This window comes from Thyridium curvatum, assembly GCF_004353045.1.
Source record: "Thyridium curvatum strain D216 chromosome Unknown NODE_151_length_35642_cov_81.613656, whole genome shotgun sequence".
Lineage (NCBI taxonomy): Eukaryota > Fungi > Ascomycota > Sordariomycetes > Thyridiales > Thyridiaceae > Thyridium > Thyridium curvatum.
The window spans coordinates 1-19,274 of NW_022156906.1; the positions used below are offsets into that span (position 1 = coordinate 1).

Consider the following 19,274-nt stretch of genomic DNA (forward strand, 5'->3'; position numbering starts at 1 on the left):
AAAAACCCCGACCACCCCCCCCCCCCCCCCCCCCCCCCCCAAACAATTAGTAATCTGCAAGACGCCCCGACGCCATAAGGATATGCTAATGCGTCACTGGGATATGTCAGCAAGATATCCGACCTAATTCGAGTGTATAAGTTCGCTGGTGACAAGCTTTGAACCTTCCTCGTGTCCAGACAATCAAATCTGCTTGATTTGTTTGGAACTTCGCGTCTGTTCTCTTTGATAATTCCATTTCTTAATTACTCTTGCCTGTCACACTAACCAGTCCAACACCGCTTGCCGCACTGCAGAATGGCCTCCAAAGCGTTCTACGCAGTCGTAGCCGGCGTGGGTCCCGGCACCGGGGCCGCCGTTGCCCTCCGGTTCGCAAAGGCGTATCCCGTCGTTGTCTTGGCCCGCAAGCCCGAGAGCTACAATGACGTGGTCGCCGACATCAAGAAGTCCGGGGGCAAGGCCATAGGTATCAGCACAGACATCGCCGATCCCGAATCCGTGGCCTCGGCCTTCGCGACCATCAAGAAGGAACTGCCAAACACCAAGCTTGCCGCTGCCATATACAATGTCGGCGGTGGCTTCGGTGTGAAGCCCTTCCTTGAGTCGTCCATCGAAGAGATCGACGCCTCCTTGCAGTCGAGCCCGTAAGTCTTGGCTGAGACCGAGGACAGCACGATAGGTCGAGCCTCCTTCATATATGATGCCTTTCTTCTGACACCATTCACAGCCGAGGCCTCTACAACTTCGCCAAGGCCTCCCTTCCGCTCCTCCTAGAGTCTACCGAGGACTCGCCATACCCTCCAACCCTGCTGGTCACGGGCGCCACCGCCTCACTCAAAGGGTCGGCGCGCTTCGGCCTCTTCGCCGCTGGCAAATTTGCTAAGCGGGCGCTGGCGCAGTCGCTTGCGCGTGAGTTCGGCCCCAAGGGCGTGCACGTCGCTCACGTCATTGTAGATGGCATTATCGACATCCCGCGAACGGCGCAGCGGGAGGCGAACGGTGGTGCGCCGGACGGCAAGCTCAAGCCAGACCAGGTAAGTCCGCATTCTTAATAGTAAAGACAAGCATCTGGTCAGTCCAGAATGCTGATCGTGGGAAACAGATTGCGGAAAACTATTGGTTCCTTCACACCCAGCACCGATCGGCGTTCACTCAAGAACTGGACCTACGCCCCTATGTAGAGAAGTTTTAGGGCTAGAACTCTTAGCTTGAACCAACAGATTGTTCGATCGAGAGCTCAGCATCATGCCAATTATCTTTTGCCGCTTGCCGGTGGGAATCGAAGGCAGGCACGTTCACTACAAAGGAAATTCGGCAAGTCTTGAGGTTCTGGAGACCGAGCGGACGAGAGCCGCAATGATGGCTGGTCGGGCCAGCGTCATGTTTTGAGTACTGAGAATACTATGTGCCTTCATATAAGAATGGACATGGGATACCGTGTGACATCGGCCTATCGCTCTGAGGCCAGGTTCCTTGATAAGTGGTCAAGTCTCAGGGCTGTGCAGCTTTGACTTGTCCTGGACTTTTCAGTAGCGCGGACAAATCGATTGCCTCGGAAGAGCCGTGGAGATCCATGATATGATTTCCGTTGTTTTGTGGGTTGTCTGCTCCAGATATCCGGGATCTTTGGAGGTGTCTTCAGCCTCAGGTCGCAGTGACACCGTCAGGCGTAGGAGCGATGCTGTTCGGGGTCTGAACGCCATGCTCAGCCAGGAGCCGAGCATCCTCTTTTTGCTGCCGTATAGCCTCGGTTTCCTTTCGAAGCTTCTCCAGGTTCCAAGCATCATCTTCGTCGTCCTCATCCTCGGATTCTTCCTCCATTCTCCAGTTGCCGCTCTCGAACAGCGCACGGCCAGTGGCCTCCTTCGCCTGCCGTGCTTGCTCCTCGGCTGCCTTCTTATCGAGACGATCTTTCTTCCACTTGGCAAAGCTTTCCGGGGTCACGGGCGTGAGAGTACCGGTAAGCTTGTGTCGCTCTGATTCCAGGAAGTCCTCTAGAGTCAATGTCTTCAGGGGCGACTTGTCCAGCAACGCCTTCTCCGCCGCCCTCTGCTCTTTAGTCTTGAGCACGAATCTAAAGGGGATTCGTTAGCGTAAATCATGGTGTCTGTTTCGCAGCAGGTACTTACCCAGGTGGCAGTGCGTGTTTGTACTTGCACTTGTCACCGCCGTTCGGACATATCCAAAACCATCCATACTTGCCATCCTCGATCGCTTCGACAAAGAATTTGCAAATCTTGTCCGTCGTGGTCTGCTGGTTGCCCTTCTTGGACAGCACGACTGAACGTAGTTTCTCTTCGTCCCAGTCTGCCGACGTCTCGGTCTTCCGCTTCTCCTCCTCCTCGGCCCGGGTGTCTGTGTATAGGTTCTTCTTTTCTGTCTTGCGCTCAAGACTCAAATCGTGGGCAAACTTGCACTTCTTGCCCTTCTCGCAGTTGCCCTTCTTGAAGAATATGCACACCACAGTCTTGGGGTCGACACCGAAGGGGACTTTCTGGATCTGGGCTGGTCGGTTGAGCAGCATTTCGGCTTCCCTCTTGGCGTCCTCGGCAGCCTTCTTCTCCCTCTCGCGGGCGGCCTTCTCCGCATCCTTCCGTTTCTGCTCTGCGCTTCCGCTTGCTTTGAGGGAGGACTCCATGCGAGCGATCTGCTTCTGTGCAACCGCACCCTTCTTGTTCTTCATGCCGAAGGTCTTGTCCTCGACAACCTTGGCCGCAGCAGGCCGCTTGCCCCCGCCTTTCTCGGTCTTTTTCGGCGGCATGATCGCTAAAACTCGATGCAACAGGTGGTAATGTCGATTGTTGAGAAAGAAAGAAAGAAAATGCAAATAGAGTTCGCCTCTCCCCAGAGGGTGTTGAGGGCAAGAATGAAACCTCGAATAGGGCTGATGGGCTGGCTGTTCCAAGGCCTTTTGTGAAATGGTGGGGTATCAGACCCTGTGAGAAGAAACACAAGCGCACACCAACTTGGAGCAATCTTTGAGAGGGCATCACGTGCCTGGTGATTAGCGTGACTTGTTATCGTTATCGGCGAGCTCATGGCGCGTCTAACGCAAGCTGGCCTAAATTACGCAGCTCTTAATTGACATCTGCAGTGGCTCTTCCTCGATATCGCAATCATCCCTCTTGACTTGACATCTCCAGCACCCTTTCTGGAGAAGCGCGTATGTGTCTCTGCCTCAAGCTGGCATCTGTCCCCTCTATTGTGACGCAATCGACTTGACTGACTGTACAATAGGGCCGGCATCTGCTCCCCTACCAATCAGCTTCCCTCTGAACCCACAGCTGCTAAGCGCACTTCTCTCCAGCACAGTTCAAGATGATTTCCGACGACGATCTATACCGCCTTGCCATCTTCCTTGGCTCTGCAGCCATGGTTCTCATTGTCATCTATCACTTCTTCGAGATCAACGCCCGGGAGGAAGATGGCGCCAAGGAGACGTCAGGAACAAAAGCCAGGGCCGCCACAGGAAAGCAAGCGTCCTCCACAAGATAGGAGCCCCTTCTTGAGCTCAAAGGCACAAATCAGCACTTTTTTCGAATACCAGATACGAAGACCGGGTGGAATTTTCAGCATGCAATCGTCCAGCTCGCAAAGCCGGAGCGTTTGTTGGAGGATCACGGGTGGCCCAATAGAAAAGGGCAGCAGAGCCCTCTCGACACGTGGAATTACCAGTATGCAGGCGTGGCTTGGAAGACTTCTGTGAAGGAAAAAGAGCGGATATTGAATTTGCGACTCATCCCACTGCTGTACCTACCGAGTCGGCTCCCAGAATAATTGGTCGAGCTACACAGTCAGCTGGTCAATAATAGGTACTTCATTCACAAGGCACTACTACTACTTGCCCATCACACTCACTCTCTTGGAGAACGAGAAGGCTATTCATTGCAAAGTACCTATCACAATAGAAGCCAAATGGGGTCCTTGCTGAATGGATTCAGGTACCAAAGCATCTGGGCTCAGCTCAACAGAATAGTGGGTACCTAGGTAGGTACCTGAATGGCCTCCACCCCCAGCTGTACACCCATTGTTTTAGTGACTCACTCAAAGAGGCATGGCGCCCTTCTGCCTGCCGCCCCTTCCAGCCTCAGGCGCCTACACAAAACCCTTTCTTGCTTCCTTGTCAGCCTCCCATTCTTGCCTTCCTCCCTCCCTTGTCACGCCCCGATCTCCATCCACCAGACCACCACAAAACCCAACCAACATCTCTTCATTCTACTCTTCGAACGGCTGCAGCCAACTTGTCAGCCTCTAAACCCAACTTCTAATTCCTTATTTTCGCCATAACCATCTTCTCGAAATTCGGGTCGCGAGCAAACTCTCTCGCAGCCACCGAAACAGACGCGCTCCAGCTCGTCAGCATCGGCTCATCTGTTCTCGATAATCACACTTCTTCTGCCATCACTCTAGCAAGAGTCTCGCCGAAATAGCCTCTTCGCGCGACATCTTCTCTCATATCCAACCGACATTATCCACACCTCAACATCAACCATCAACAAAATGTCCGGCAAGCTTGACCAGTCTCTCGACGAGATCCTCTCCACCCAGCGCCGCAGCGCCGGTCGCCGCCGCTCCACACGCCGCTCTACTGGCCAACCTGCTAGAGCTGCTCCCGTCGGTGGTATTCAGAAGAACACCAAGCCTGCCCGAGGCAACACTTCAAAGACCGCGCCTGCCAAGGCCGCTGGAGCTACTGGCGTCAGCAAGATTGTTGTCAGCAATCTGGTTAGTCATTCCCTCGTAACCGAAAGTGCCCTGCACCATCGCTAACTAGCCATCAGCCCAAGGATGTGTCCGAGAGCCAGATCAAGGTACGTTACCGTTGAGGCTTCTCGAGCCCTGTGACCTCCGTCGACATGAATGTCGCAATTCTTGCGCCTTACGTCACACCTCTCCTTTGCCTGTTCAGCGGTATGTCGCGTACCAGAACACGAGCAGCCTCTAGTCGCGCGGACTATTCAGACTCCTCCCTGCGTGGCAGACCGTCCTCGCGGTGTCAATGCATCGGGAGTTGAGCAAGTCCTGGTACTGCTTGAGATAACGTGCGCCGGCCTGCCTGGCAAGCAAGCCGGCTTGTTCGCGTACTCGCAGACCTTTGGCAAGACTTGGAGTGTCTCACAAGGATGTGTTGGCCCATCTAGCTTCGCACTGTTTCTGGCTGGTCACCAGATCAGTGGTAGCTCAGCAGTGAGCATCGGGTCCGAGCAATCTGCACAGCATGAATCCATCGCTGCTTCGGTTCAGATAACACTGCAGCATGTGAGCTGTCCAGGCTCCAGGTCGTGGCTACGGCCATCGACACATCTGTCACCTCACCCTCGCATTCTGTGGAGTATTCGGTCGGGCATAATCGCGCTCCCACAGCTCTTGTGTGAATTGGCTGGATTGGTTGATCAGCCGGGATATCGTCAGGATTCATATTGCGTCATGCAGATATATTCTCTGAAAGCGACCGTCCGATGCTCACTGCTCCCTTTCCTATACTGTCTGCGGCAAAATCGACGGGTTGTGGAGCTGCACCACATGGCGTGCTTCACTCAAACCCCAACCATTCGCTAATCATTCACTACTTGACATAGGAATACTTTGGTCAATCAGTCGGACATGTGAAGAGGGTCGAACTGTCCTACGGCCCAGGCGGTGTCAGCCGTGGTATTGCCACTGTCACCTTTTCGCACGCCGATGGCGCTTCGAAGGCCTTCCAGGAGCTCAATGGCCTCCTCATCGACAACCGACCCGTCAAGGTAATTCATTACCTCGTTCATTCTCCACTACTTTGAATTCCGGCTAACATGTGCCTACAGGTCGAAGTCGTCGTGGCTTCCGCTGATCTGATCCCGCAGCCGAAGACCCTCGGCCAGCGCATTTCGTAAGTGTCATCCTCGACTCTGTGCACGATTTGGACCGAACTAACATGATAGTAGGCAACCCAAGGCTCAACCCAAGTCTGCCGCTTCCGACAAGCGCGCGAACAACACATCCAAGGCTGCCGGCGCTGCCAAGGGTGCCAAGAAGCCCCGTCGTGGCCGCAACTCGCGACCTGCAAAGAAAACCGCTGAGGAGCTGGACTCGGAGATGGCGGACTACTTCACAGGCAACACTGCGAATGCCACGGGCGATGCTGCTGCCCCGGCTGCTGCCGCCCCTGCCGCTGCTGGTGGCGATGCCCCCATGGAGGATGAGATTATGTGAGGAAACTCGGCTCTTGCTTGGACTGGTGACGAATCAGCCCTCACGAGTACGGGGCGTTCGGCCTAGGACCTATTCGACGTGGTTCCCCGTGGACGTCAGGTCCGCGAGATGAGGTGTGGTGGAATGGTATTCTTTCGACTGGAACGTTCGCGATTCGTCTTTGCTTTCTCGGCGGCACATCAAATTGAACCAGGTCTCTTTTTATTACTTTTCGAACGGCGATTATCTCGATATTTCCTTGCCGAAGTCGCACCAGCTTAACTATCTCCTCGTCCACTCGGTACAATTGAATATGTACGAATAGAAAGGAAAGATCCCGGCTGGGATTGGACAAGCCCTCCTTGATTCGGTGACACGGTCGAGCCCAATTATCATGCTTTGAAAAGCCCGCAATAAACCCATGCGGCCTATACGATGTTCGCGAATGATACACACTTGCACGGCGAGGGCACATCAGTGGAAACGAGAATTGGACAATTACTAGGGCGCTCGTTTTAGCAGCATTTGCCCCTGCCTTGCAACGCAGGATGCTTTAAAGCTCAGAGCCTTGCCTTTGCAAGTCTGTTGGCGATATCCCTTTCCCTCCATGGCCGGCTTTGTCTTCGTCCACTTTCAGCCCAGATCCACCAGCCGATTGCTTCTGTCCCGCACGACATCAGGCCCAATACCTAGATGGGTTTCGGCAAGTTTCCGGGCTGTAGATCGTCTTCTTCAGCCCTTTGTTCGCCAGGTTTATGGTCTTTGGTCTCTGGTCCCTGACTTTGAAGATTTCCGTTGGAGTTCTGTACACATATGCCGCCGCCTTTTGGGCTTGGCAGCACAATATTGGGGGCTTGCTGGGATACGTGGAGGATCTGGGCGCCTCTCAGCCTACGGAGGGTAGTCCTGTGCCAGTCACGGAACGACCGGGGGAACTTTACTCTACACAGCAACCGCGCGAGAAGGTGGGGGAGAGTGAAGAAGGTGTAGCCCGGGAGGATGGACGATGGTATGTTTCAAGGTCGGCACATGCATTCAGGTGAGTTTGATGTCGTTGATCAGCCACTCCAACCCTTCCTAGGTGACGGTGAAAGGTAAGCCCCATGTTCTGCGTGTCTGATCAAGTAAAACTGTTCCGGTTCCGTTCATCGCCCCGTGAGGTTCTACCCGTAGGCTTGGTTCTTGCTGAGGCGGACCGTAGTGTGGGAGACCGCTCTCTCCGTTTCTTTTTCAATATTACACAGCATTGTGCAGATTATTTTCTCTCTCTGATCCTCTGTTCGATTTCGTGGCTATCCTAGGGCATATGTGCGGAACCCTGATAGACAGCCATCCTGACCTTCCGTCTTCCATGAGGTCCATGAGCACAAATCACTTGTTTGCAGAAGAACGGTGAAGGGACCAGGTAGCAGCTTACGAAGAACCCACAATAAAATGCCATGTTGAGGATGGAGTTGGCAGGTTCGTTGACACGCAATAGGTTGGAACAAGCTTGAATACACAACTCCGGATCACTTGGGACTTTTTGTGACATCTAATGGCGATGTTTGTATGTATTGACATGTCGCAGACGATACCAGTCTACGCCACGCTAAATCGCACGGTCCCCATTCCAACACCTTTTCGAAATCGCACTCCCCCCTTCAGTACATTGCGAAAGTGGGCGCCGCCAACCAGTGGCAGGTGACGATGTCCACAATCGAAAGCAAGTCTCGTGAAGACGCCTTAGGCCTTGGCCGCAGGCTTGGCAGCAGCAGCAGCAGCAGCATCCTCCTCCTCGCCCTCCAGAGGAGGCATGTCATCGTCATCCTCATCGTCCTCATCGTCATCCTCAGCGCTGGGCATGCCGCCGCCGCCGAGCTTGGAGAAGTCGATGCCGCCGAAGTCACCGCCTGGAAGTTTATGTCAGTGCTGTCATGGTGGGGGAATAGATCTTTTGGGTGTCACGTACCGCCCATACCGCCCATTCCAGGCATGCCGCCTACAATCAACAGGGTCAGTTACAATCCATGATGGGAAGCGGAAGAAGGGAGGGAGAAACGAAGGCTTGGGCGCCATGCTCAAGCAGCTCCAAGCCCCGGCCCTCCCGATGGCTCTCTCACGTACCCATGCCACCGAACTGGGAGAAGTCATCCTCGGCAGCCTCGTCCTGCTCGTCCTCATCGACCCACTTGTCGAAGTCGGTCTTGAGGAAGTGGACCTTCTTGGAGTCCTTGAGAAGGCGCGGCCAGTACTCCTCCTTGAGCTCCTTCTTGCGCAGCTTCAACTCGACATCACGGGCAGAGTGGTTGATCTTGCTCTCCGCGGGGTCAATCTCGGCGAAGAACTCGAGCTCGAGATGGTAGGTGCGCTTGAGGGTGTCGGATCGGCCGGTGAAGGTCAGACCGTTGGGCTTCAGGTCGAGCTTCAGGTTCTCGCGAGGGACATCAGGGACCGAGATGGTCATGTAGATGAAGTTCTTCTCGGCATCGGAGCTCGAGGATCTCTGAGCCCAGAGAACTGTTTGGGCAATCGAGTTAGCAGAGTGAAGCCTTGTAGGAAGCCTCGCACCATCAGTCGGTGCAGGCAGAAGCCACAGCGCGGAGTGCATTGGCCTCGCTGCTTCTCATGCCGGCAGCATTCAATTGGCACAATAAGATATTTTGTGTTCATACCTTCGGGAGTAACCATGTCGCTGGAGGCCATTGTGGTGAGAGGATTGTCGAGCGAGCAGTTGTCGAGGGTGAAGATTGGGATGGAGGGGTAGCTAATTGGCGGGAGCTACCAAATGTCAAATCGCTGTCGAGTGGAGTCCTAAGGCGGTGATCGACTGCCTGCGAGTCAGAAGGAGGAGTCACAAGAGGCGCAGAAATGAGGACAAAGGATAGGCGTACTTACCGTGCTTGATCGTTACAGACGCAACTGAAGAACAGTCCGGGAGGGAAGAGGAAAGAAGGTGTGTGTGAGGTAAAGCTGAGACGAGTTTGTGGCGGCAGAGTGATTGACGTGCGTGCTGTTTGCTGTGAGGCTGTACTGTCTGACTTCCTCCACAGTGGTTCGTCACGGGGTGGGCTGGCCCTCTGGTAGTGGAAGCTTGAGGAAACCCGAAGATTTTGGGCGCTGCCTGTGGAAAGTGGGAAGGCTGCCCCACTTGGTAGAGGTACTTTGGGGAAACAAGCTGCAGCAATTTGGTGTGGTTCACGCAGGGCTGAAAGAGTGGTCTCGATCTCTCTGTCCTAGTGCCAAGATGTGTGAATTGTATGTACAAGTATGTAAGGTCTTCAACTCTGGTGAATCCGAGCTTCCTTCCTATGGCTCGAGATCGAATGGTCTACAAGCTCGCCCTTGTCAACTGTACGGAGTTGATACTAGACCTAAGAGATACCTCCTCCTTGTACAAAGTGTGCCAGCCATTAGAATGGTGGGAGTGTGTGTGGGCATTTTGCCAGGAGCAAACCACAGACAACAGTGTCTTTCTTTGTTCTGTGGGAAATCATGAGAAGCCACAGTCTGAGCTGCCTGATCTAAGAAAACCATGAGTGATGGCTCCAGGCCTCGACTGAAGATAATAAGGTACTGGATGTCGTGCCTAAAAAGAGGGGAGGGGGATCCAACACCACTGGAGGTACCTAGGTAGGTATTCTGGCGGTTGGCGACCCACCATGGCCTTATCCGATAAGCGCCTTGCCCTGACGACGTCAGTCGCCCAGGCTGCGATCTGTCACCGAGAAACGCCCCTGACCCAAACCGCAGAAAAGACCGCGTGCAATCGAGTCTGGCAGAGCCTCAGTCACTCGAGGCTCAATTAGACCTGTCGGCATCATGGAAGCCATCAGAGGCTTCTTCGTGAGGCCCGATCCGCAAGCACAGGTGAGAGGCCAACTCCCAACTGCTTCGTGCCGTTGAGCCAGAGTCTTCGGGCTCCGTCTCTCCCTCTGAAATCGCCTACTGACATTACGGTGTCTTGCCCGCAGCTTCGCAAATGTAACACGCTCATCCGCTCCAACATCCGCAAGCTCGACCGCGACATCGCTTCGGTGAAGCAGGTCGAGACCAAGACCAAGAACCTGATCCTCCAGGCCGACCGCCGCGGGCAGCGGGACCCGACCCGCGCGAAGCAGGCGCAGAAGGAGGTGCGCGGCTTTGCCCGCGAGCTGGTCCGCGCGCGCAAGACGTCGTCGCGCCTCGTCACGTCGCGCGCGCAGCTCAACAGCGTCGGCATGCAGGTCAACGAGGCCTTTGCCGTCCGCAAGATCGAGGGGTCCATCCGCGCCAGCGTCGGCATCATGAAGGACGTCAACACCCTCATCAAGCTCCCCGAGCTCGCCGGCACCATGCAGGAGCTCGGCATGGAGCTCATGAAGGCCGGCATCATCGAGGAGATGGTCGGCGAGTCGCTGCCCGAGGACGAGCTGGGGATCGAGGAGGACGAGCTGGCCGACAGCGAGGTCGACAAGGTGCTGGGCGAGATCCTCAAGGACCGCATGGACAAGACGGGCAAGCTCCCCTCGGTGCCGGTGGAGCCGGAGAAGAAGGCCGAGGAGCCCGAAGAGGACGAGGCCGAGACCGAGGCCATGATGGACCAGATGAGGAACAGGCTCGAGGCCCTAAGAAGTTGAGGAGGCGTCATTTTTGCAAGACCATATCACTTTATGATTTTTGCTTTGGACATGGCGGGCGTTCGGAGTTGCTGCTCTTGGAGTATTCGTTGGGTGCACATAGTCTCGCGCAGAGATTTTAGATGATAGGCATCAAAGCATGGGAGGGTAGCCTGGTGGAAGATTTTCAGGGTCTACGACTAAATTGGCATCGAGCGCCGAGAATATACGCTCGTTGAATGACAAAGTACGTGTGGTGCTATGTACATGATCCTCCAGCCTCGGCACTCAGGCTTGCGTGGTGAGCAAGGCACTTGTTCCCGAGCATGGCAGCATATCTGGAAGGCTTCATCCGATATGATCACTCTACATGCAGGGACGGTGGATACCAAAGGTCATTGTTCTCCTCCAAGAAAAGCCTCCCCGTCGCATACATGTCTTGGAAGAGTATAGAACCCTTGTGTGTACAACACTTCTTCTAATAGCAGTACCATAACTAGGACCGAAGTGAAACGGTCAAGTCTGGTCGTCTAGATATTTCCGGTCATGACAACTGACTTGACATATCTAGTGAACAGGTTTTATCCCTTCAGCCTTAGCACTTGGAGGAAAGACGAGTTTCCCTATTGAAGAGGTCTGGCCAAAATGAGGACGGAAACAGTATCTTTGTTCTGGTTGGAAGTTATCATCATATTCGATTTCAAGGCGAACATGACGGCGATATGCAAAAGAAGAAAGACAGGATATCAGACCAATCTAGTCATTACACCTCGGAAGATCAATTTATCGATACTCTCTCTGTGTCAATACCCTCGATGTCCTTGCAGATGATTATCAATGTCCCCGTGATGGTACACCTCGTGGGAAAGGTGAAGTTTACGGGTTGCCTCGGTTTTGCCATATCATATCCATGATCATACTGCGAGGTCTTGTATTTCATCCGTCCATTTGCAAGACGAGCAGATCAAGATACACGGCGTCCTGTTTCCAACCATCCTGTGTCCTGGTCTTGTTTCTACAGTTCTTGGGTCACGTCGAACACACGAGTACCGATAGCTTGACTGCAACAGTTCCGACAATGTAACTTTTATCAACCCAAGCAATATTGACCATCAAACCTGCTGTTGTTGGTCGTCGCCGCCGGCGCTGTTTCCGACGCAAGGCTGCCATCTGGCCCAAGGCAGATAGATCACTGTCAGTCATAGTGCACGACGCCCGGTGCCGCCGGGCGAGCCGCGCGTCTAAAGAGACGCATAATGCATTTGCCACCCCCATCAATGCCAGGTGCCCGGGGCTACGTTACAGCCAGAGAGTACTGGCCGTGCTGGTTGGCCGCAGAGCCCCCCCCCCCCCCCCCCCCCCCCCCCCCCCCCCCCCCTCAAGCTGTCATCTTTCTCGAAAGTATCGAGTACCTTGGTCTTTTCCCAAGGGCCTAGATCCCGGAGTCCGTGGACTGCATCACAAAAGCAGGCCGCTTCCGTTCGCAAAGCACTACTGGAGGGAGGGGGCTCGCTCGCTACCCCAGGCAAATACGAGGAGGCGTTTGTGCATGACCTCCGTTCCTCGTTTGATATGTGTGCCACATAACAGGTGAACCAGGCGGTTGGGCATCTAACTGGGCCAATAGTTACTGGGCAACATATTATGGCCAGAAAGACGCACCGGGCAGCAAACAACAGAGAGAAAGATCTCTCTACCTGATTCACAGAAGGCCGATGTGATGTGCTCTCACTCCGACAGCAAAAGCCCGGAAACCTACCTATGAAAATCCTCATCGGGGGCTGAAACGTCCCGCCCGCAGCGATGCTTCATGCAGGTTTGTGCCTTGGCGTGGGGTGCTGATTGGGCATCCCCCCCATGCTTCATCACAACTCCGTCTGTGATATCGAGAGAAAAAAGAGAAGGGGGGAAAAGAAAAACGTCCTTGCGTTTCGGCGGGCTGGCGGTCTGGAAGGAAAGCCACACCTCTCCCCCGTTCGGACCGGTGTACGTAGCACACACACACACACACACACGCGCGAGGTCGGACTTTTCGCGGAGAGTAAATATCTGCCCGGGTTGCATGAGTTGATGGGCACCGGGGAAGATGCCCATTTGCTCACTCGCTCGGGCATGCATAAGTAATTGAGTGATGAGAATTGGACTTTTGCTCGAGTCTGTGACTTGCATGCGTCGTTGCGCCTCGAGCGGGATTAGCGTTTATTATGCCTTTGTGTGTGTTTTGCTTTGTTTTGCTATATTGGACAATTGTGATACTCCCTTCTTGATACATGTGTGACGGGATGAGGATGTGATATCTCCTCGTGAGTGGCCAACAAGACAAAAAGAGAAGCCGCCCGACATGCAGACCTGTTTGCGCACAATGCGTCCTTCTCCCCTGATATCCCAACTCCATCCCAAACCTTCATGCGTGTTGACTACGGAGTATGGGCGCAGACGATGCCCTGGGTGCTGAGGCTAGATCGACACCCTGCTGCCATCGCCGACCTCCCCAACCCAGGTAATACGGGGTTGTTGCTGAGTATCGTAGTTGAGCGAGAACGGGGAAGCCTGCGCGAGGGAGGACCGTGGGGGCAAGCTGCCCAGTGCTCTCTCATCAGCACCCGCATCAATGCCACAGCGACATCGCGAACGCAAGGATGTGCTCAGAGAGAAGCACTTTCGTGAGAAATACGGTCGCACTCCCCGCCCAGATGGAGTGGCACACAGCTTCCTGTTTGAACAGTGAACCGCTCAAATCAACGTTGCCGAACCAACGTGCAATGCCCTTCTCGCTGCGATAGGTTTAGATTGCCTACCGAATCCAGAGCTCCGCGATAGGGGAGATTGACCTGCCTCATCCCGCAGGTGCTGGATGGGGATGGGGGGGAGGCCGACCGATCTCGCAGAACCCTGGGAGGATTGACCTCCCCCCCAAAGGACAAGCTCGATGTCCCCCCAATCGGGTTGCGTAATCCGACCATCTGGATATGGCACTGGGCGCGACACTCTGCTGCTGCCAATAACGATGCCTTGGCGCATAAGGGCGCTCCCATTTGTTGCCAACATCGCGTGCAAAAGCCCCCCCCCCTCAGGATGAAAAAGAGGGCGCAGTATATATCTCCTGCGGCGGGCTGGAAATTGCCCGCCCTCAAAAATAGCATTAAAAGTGTCCGTCTGTCTGCCCTTTGCTTGTTATCGCAAGAAGGGAACGAACAGCATGACGATGCCCCATACGGCAGTGCCCTGGGGATAAACCCACACCCCTTTCATGGCTCCGGACGGGGGAAATTGTCCCAGCTCCCAGGTCAACGGCGATGGGCGATGGAAGGCTCACCAAGACATCTTTTCATCTCGTCAAACCCCAGCCGAACCCCACGGTTGGGCTCGACGACCGACCGACAGGTAACGCCGACGTTTTATGTTTTCCTTGTATTGTACTTGTACAGCCTTTGGCGAGGCGGTCGCGCGAGCCGGGGGGAGCCAGCCCCAGTCCACTCGGCCGGGGGGCGCGCGCCTGGTTTTTACTTGTACTTATCCCAAACAAGGGATTGCGATAACCTACGAAGAAAAAGGCCAAACGACAAGCATTGACTGAACAGGCACCGGAAGGGTGCCCCGGCGACAAGGGAGTCCTGGCTTCTCACATGCAGTTGCATTTGTGTGTTGCTCGGACCTTGCTTGCCCGCGGAACTCGGGAGGACAGGTTAGTTACCAGGCCGCTTACCGCAGAGGGAAAGCAACCGGAACACCAAAGAAGCAAAGTGTCCCCCCCCCCCCCCCCCCTGTCATATGTCAAGGGGTTTTGATTCTGAGATTGCTCTCGCTTCCAAGCCTCGGGTGCGTTCTCATTTCGCCAGCCCTGGCAGGAGAACCAGTACCCAAAAGCCCCCCCGTGGCCGGGGCTCGCACCCGACGGAAAGGGCCTGTCGGTGGATCGCCTGGGGGGGGGGGGGAGGTAGGCCAGGCCAGGCCAGAGTCTTTTCGCTTGTGACAGGCGGTCGGAAAAGGGTCAAGATCTTCCATGGATTGTTCCAGCGCGTTGGCTAGACTGCTGCTAGAGGAGGGACTGACAGATTCTCATCCACTTGTGAAGCGGAGTACCTAGCAGGCCCCCCCCCGCCGAGCCGTAGCCGAAGCCACTTGACATTTCCCGACCGACTTACGGATACCTAGAAGGTTGCCGGAGAGGGCGAGGCAAAAAGAGCCAGGCATTCCTCGCCTCCGCAATCCAAAGTAGATACAGGGTCCCCGGGCAGCTCCCACTAAAAAAGAGCGCCCCAAGCGGTCGGCACTACCTCCCTAGCCGGCCCTGGCTCCCCCCTAGCAGCTCCCATGAATCGAGTGTGGTCGGTCAAGTTCCGAAACACGACTCGGCGGACGGGGGTCTCGGCAGGGTGGCCAAGTCGGGAAATACCTGACGCCCGGCGGGCTTTTGGCCGTCGCGACACAACCCCCTTTGAATGCTACGCAGTACCTATTGTAGTTTTTTGACGATAGTTACGGTATCATTGGTATCAGAAGCCTCAACTGCGATGCCCACCAGTGGAGGAACCTTGGACTGAACAGTGTTTCTTCTGCGATTGGCACCAAAGGGGGTTGATCATCGCTCACTCATCATCGTACAAGCGAAGATCAGCGTGGGAAAAAGCAAGCGACTCTCTGCACATTGAGCTTATCATATCTGAGTTTCTGGGCTGGAATGTGAAATTGCTTATTCCGGGCCGCGGAAGGCGGCTGTGGCTGCAGCATGGCTGCGAGTGGCTGGTTTGGAATGCTCCCGAGTAAGATAGGCGAAAGAAAAGCAAGAGACGTAACTACAAGTAGGTACTCTATCAGATGAATGAATGAATGGTTGGCCATGGCCCACGACCACCCACCCACCGGACAGTGAGTGAACCTTGTACCGCGGTGCATTCTCCGAAGGCGACCGGCAGCTCGGCGGTTTCAGCCACTGTGCTTGCTCCTCGGAACTTCCTGGATGGAAGGGTTCAGGTAGCATGAATGGCAGGTGGAAAGATCATCCCGAAGCCCGCAGCTGGTCTAATGAAGCAAAGTAGCGTCTGGCAGGTGAGAACCCGTACTTGTACTTCGTAGAGGCCCACGCCTGGACCCTGAAAATCAAATGCGATGGGCAGCACTTTCGAACGGAGTATTGTACAAGTAGTCCTCGCCAGCCTCGGGTTCTGGAAGCACGCTTCCCGAGGCTCTACTTGTGCTTGTGCCTGTGCCTACCGAACCCACCCCAGGCTAAAAGGGCTACCTAGGTACACCCAAGATGGGTATCGAGCCGGGAAATGCTTCGGGGCACTTGAGCTGCTCTGGGCGAAGGACGGTGGGTGGGCAGGGCGATTACTTGACTCGTCCTAGCCTCGGGAGAGCGGGTGGAGTTGGTGGGTTCGCAATGGATCGGCGGGGACGAGCGGCCAGTTGAGCCAGAGGAGTGATCTACCGAGTACCTACGCTTGCTGAATTCCGGGGAGACGGCTCGGCTATCGCGTAGCCGCCAAATTTCGTCGAGTAGTCGAGTCGAGTCGAGTCGGGTCGAGCTGGGGGGAGGGAAAGGAAAGGAGAGCGGAAGATGCCCAGTCTGTTTCGACCGAGTAGGTACGTACTCGGTAGGCGATGAGATGGGATGGCCTGGGCGGTGTAGAAAGCAGGACGGCGGGCATGCGCACGCACGCAGACAACCCTTTTCATGCAGGACGCACCGCCCCGGGACGAAAAGGGTTGTTCTGGAAAAGAGGCGGTCAACGAGATGCAGCGCAAACCTACAGAGGACAGACAAACCGATGCGAAACGGGCTGCGGGAGCCCACACACACACACACGCACGCACACGCACTGGCGCGGATCCATCCTCTGTGCGCAAACGGGGCCCAAGCCGGCAAGCTTGTTTCGAGAGGTTGTTGTTTTTTTGTTGTTGTCTCTCGATAGCTGGCGAATACATGCAGACATCCGTGATTGAGATGCATTGCCAGCAGAGTCAATCAGTCTCAGGCTTGCTTGAAAAAGACCGGTGAGGAGGGATGTTTTCTTCTTCTTCTTCTTCTTCTTGTTGTTGCCCGATCTGCGTCATCCCGAATCAGGGCTGGCGCGCGCCATCTCAGAGATGATCGGTCGGGAATAGTCAATGTAGGTACTGTCGGTCGGCAGGGCCAAGGTAAATCAACTCCCCTCCCTCCAGACGGTAATTTTCGGGAGGGATGGGGGTGCGCGTAGTAATCCCGATAAAGGCTGTTTTGATTGACCTGGCCAACTTTTGTGCTTTCTCGTGGACAACAACAGGCGGGCATGCGCAATCAAAGCTCGTAAACATGGCGAAGACGAGAGGCAATACAATAAAAAAAAGGCCGGGTACAATACGCCGATACGACTTACGATGCTGTCATCTCGCCGCAGGCAGTCATCATCTCATCATGCTTCACGAATCATCGTATCTGGCCGAGTCCTTGGTAAGCAAACTGCCTGGCAAAAGTCGTTGGATGGCCAGGACCAAGAGCAAACCGGGCACCAATGGCAGTGCTGTCCGCCCTTCCCCAGCTCTGACTCATGGAGGATGCCATCCAATCTGATGGCCGGCGCGCCGTTCTCCGACGCGATTGATTGCCCTCTGACAAGCAGAGTTCATGTCGAGTTGCCGCTGGCCAACGCTTTTCTTTAGGTTTCTTTATTCATCAACGTCGCAAACTCGCCATACAGCCGGGGCAGTTTGGCCAGTTTGCTAAATGCCTTGGTCCCAAACTTTTTGGCTCGATGGCGAGAACCAGAAACACGAGGCGACTGGGCCAAAAACGGAGAACCGCGACTCAAGGGCCCTTCCAACGGTCGGAGCCGTCATTGCATTCCTTCACATGTGCGCTCCCGCTGTGGCTCTCCTCCCTAGCCCTCCCCCGCGGTTCGAACAAAGCGCGCCCTGGAACATATTTGTCAAGGGTGTGCGGGAGCTGACTCGGGCGTGCATTGTGTGCTGAGTTTTGTTCCCTACCTACTCCGTACTTGTCACTACTGCTGGCATCCCGGACGAGGACAAAGCAGGGCTTTGTTTGCACTCGGGTGGGAGGGTACCTAATAAGGAACAAGAGGCTGCACACCCAGGTCATCACGAAAAAAACAAGCCTCGATGTTCTGAGTTACGGCCGGTTGCTCGAGACCGACCTTTGCCTCGCAGGCATTGCCTAGATAGGTAGACGTTGTGATGTATCGCATCCATCCCGCTGCAGCAGCCCAAATAAGCATGTTGTACGGAGTACAGCTTGTACAGCACCCTGCAGGGCAGCAAACACCAGCTCATCTCCCTTGGGTCAGCCCTCCCTGACAAGCCTCCCTTGACGTCGAGTCTCAGATTGCGATCGGGGGTGTGGGTGGCTTGTTGCTTGTCTTGCTTTTGTCCAAGCTGTTCACGACATGCCTGCGTGCGTGCCGTCTTTGCTTTTTGGGGGCCCGACAACCCCCTCCAGCTGAGTGAGCTGGCTTTGGCGTTGGGGGTTGGTGAGGATGGGCGGTGTGGGAAGGAAACCTCTTTTTTTTCCCTTTTCTTTTTTTACAATTTCATTTCTTCATTTTGCTTTGTTTGATATGTTGATCCCGGGTAGGCGGAGGAGCAGCCGGCGACCGGGGCCCCAGTCGCGCTCTGGGTCTGGCAGGGCAGGGACAGTTACAATAGAAGGATGGGCGAATGATTCCTGATGGGGCCTCCCTTTCAGCCCAGACCTTCATTCCGGGACCTGAGCCCATGCTCTCCCCGGCCTCCCAGACCAGCCAGAGCTACCGCACGCCCATTCCAGCTCCCCCCAGCGAACGAACGCTAGGCAGAGATTCCCGCCCATGATTCATGCTCTGCACACGCCCCCCTTGCGTTGCGTATTGACCTCTAGGAGGGACTCTTTTCCATGGGCGGATAGAAGGAACCGTGGTGGAAGGGGGTGGGGAGCACGGGAGAGCTGCATGCTTTGATAATGTCAGAGAGCGGTCAGACGCGATCAGGATGACTCCGACCACCGCTCGACCTGCCTGAAAGGAGATAAACTTGGATTTGATGGCAATAGCAGCAGCAGCAGCAGCAGCGACAACAATGATGACAGCACGCACTCAAAAAAAGGCGGTAAGCCCTGCATCCAGCGGCGCCACTGCCTTACATCGGAATAGGGGTGGAAGGGGGGGGGGGAGTGTGCGTGGGATCAAGTATCCCCTTTCTTTTGTTTGCCGGTGTGCATGTTTCCAGTGAGCAACAATGCAGCCAGCCAGAGTGTTTGCCTGGTGTGTGTGATGAGTGATGAGTGATGAGAGGCGAGAGACGACGAGAGAGACGACCAAAGAGGCGGCGGGGGTGCCCGGCTTTGTCCCCGACAAAGCACCAACACCACCAAAAGCAACAAAGCAAACCAAACCGTGAGCATCGCACACGCCCCCCCCTTGTCTCATCCTCGCCCGTCACTCCCCACCCCACCCCACGCCGGAGTCGTCGACTCGTGCCCACGCTGGCCAGGCAAAGCCAGGCATTGCCAGACCCGCGGGCCAATACCCGTGTGCCCGTGGCCTAGTCTGC

General features: G+C 55.2%; 6 protein-coding genes across 6 annotated transcripts; 4 read left to right on the top strand and 2 right to left on the bottom strand.

Annotated features, from left to right (window-relative positions):
• Positions 1-297: 297 nt before the first annotated feature.
• Positions 298-1,192, top strand: E0L32_012286 (uncharacterized protein; the record flags this gene model as incomplete). Its single annotated transcript, XM_031135110.1, has 3 exons — positions 298-644; positions 728-1,034; positions 1,082-1,192. The coding sequence occupies 3 exons, from the start codon at positions 298-300 to the stop codon at positions 1,190-1,192; spliced, it is 765 nt and encodes a 254-aa protein (XP_030998763.1).
• A 452-nt stretch (positions 1,193-1,644) lies between these two features.
• On the bottom strand, positions 1,645-2,761 carry E0L32_012287 (uncharacterized protein; the record flags this gene model as incomplete). Its single annotated transcript, XM_031135111.1, has 2 exons — positions 1,645-2,074; positions 2,130-2,761. 2 exons carry the CDS (start codon positions 2,759-2,761, stop codon positions 1,645-1,647), a joined length of 1,062 nt encoding a protein of 353 aa, XP_030998764.1.
• Positions 2,762-3,318: 557 nt separating this feature from the next.
• Positions 3,319-3,495, top strand: E0L32_012288 (uncharacterized protein; the record flags this gene model as incomplete). The annotated part of the gene is made up of 1 exon (XM_031135112.1): positions 3,319-3,495. One exon carries the CDS (start codon positions 3,319-3,321, stop codon positions 3,493-3,495), a length of 177 nt encoding a protein of 58 aa, XP_030998765.1.
• A 1,005-nt stretch (positions 3,496-4,500) lies between these two features.
• On the top strand, positions 4,501-6,192 carry E0L32_012289 (uncharacterized protein; the record flags this gene model as incomplete). The annotated part of the gene is made up of 6 exons (XM_031135114.1): positions 4,501-4,725; positions 4,782-4,811; positions 4,939-5,259; positions 5,580-5,744; positions 5,805-5,869; positions 5,925-6,192. The coding sequence occupies 6 exons, from the start codon at positions 4,501-4,503 to the stop codon at positions 6,190-6,192; spliced, it is 1,074 nt and encodes a 357-aa protein (XP_030998766.1).
• Positions 6,193-7,896: 1,704 nt separating this feature from the next.
• E0L32_012290 (uncharacterized protein) lies at positions 7,897-8,856 on the bottom strand (the record flags this gene model as incomplete). The annotated part of the gene is made up of 4 exons (XM_031135115.1): positions 7,897-8,063; positions 8,123-8,152; positions 8,278-8,670; positions 8,826-8,856. 4 exons carry the CDS (start codon positions 8,854-8,856, stop codon positions 7,897-7,899), a joined length of 621 nt encoding a protein of 206 aa, XP_030998767.1.
• A 1,116-nt stretch (positions 8,857-9,972) lies between these two features.
• Positions 9,973-10,769, top strand: E0L32_012291 (uncharacterized protein; the record flags this gene model as incomplete). Its single annotated transcript, XM_031135116.1, has 2 exons — positions 9,973-10,020; positions 10,125-10,769. 2 exons carry the CDS (start codon positions 9,973-9,975, stop codon positions 10,767-10,769), a joined length of 693 nt encoding a protein of 230 aa, XP_030998768.1.
• Between the last annotated feature and the right edge of the window lie 8,505 nt (positions 10,770-19,274).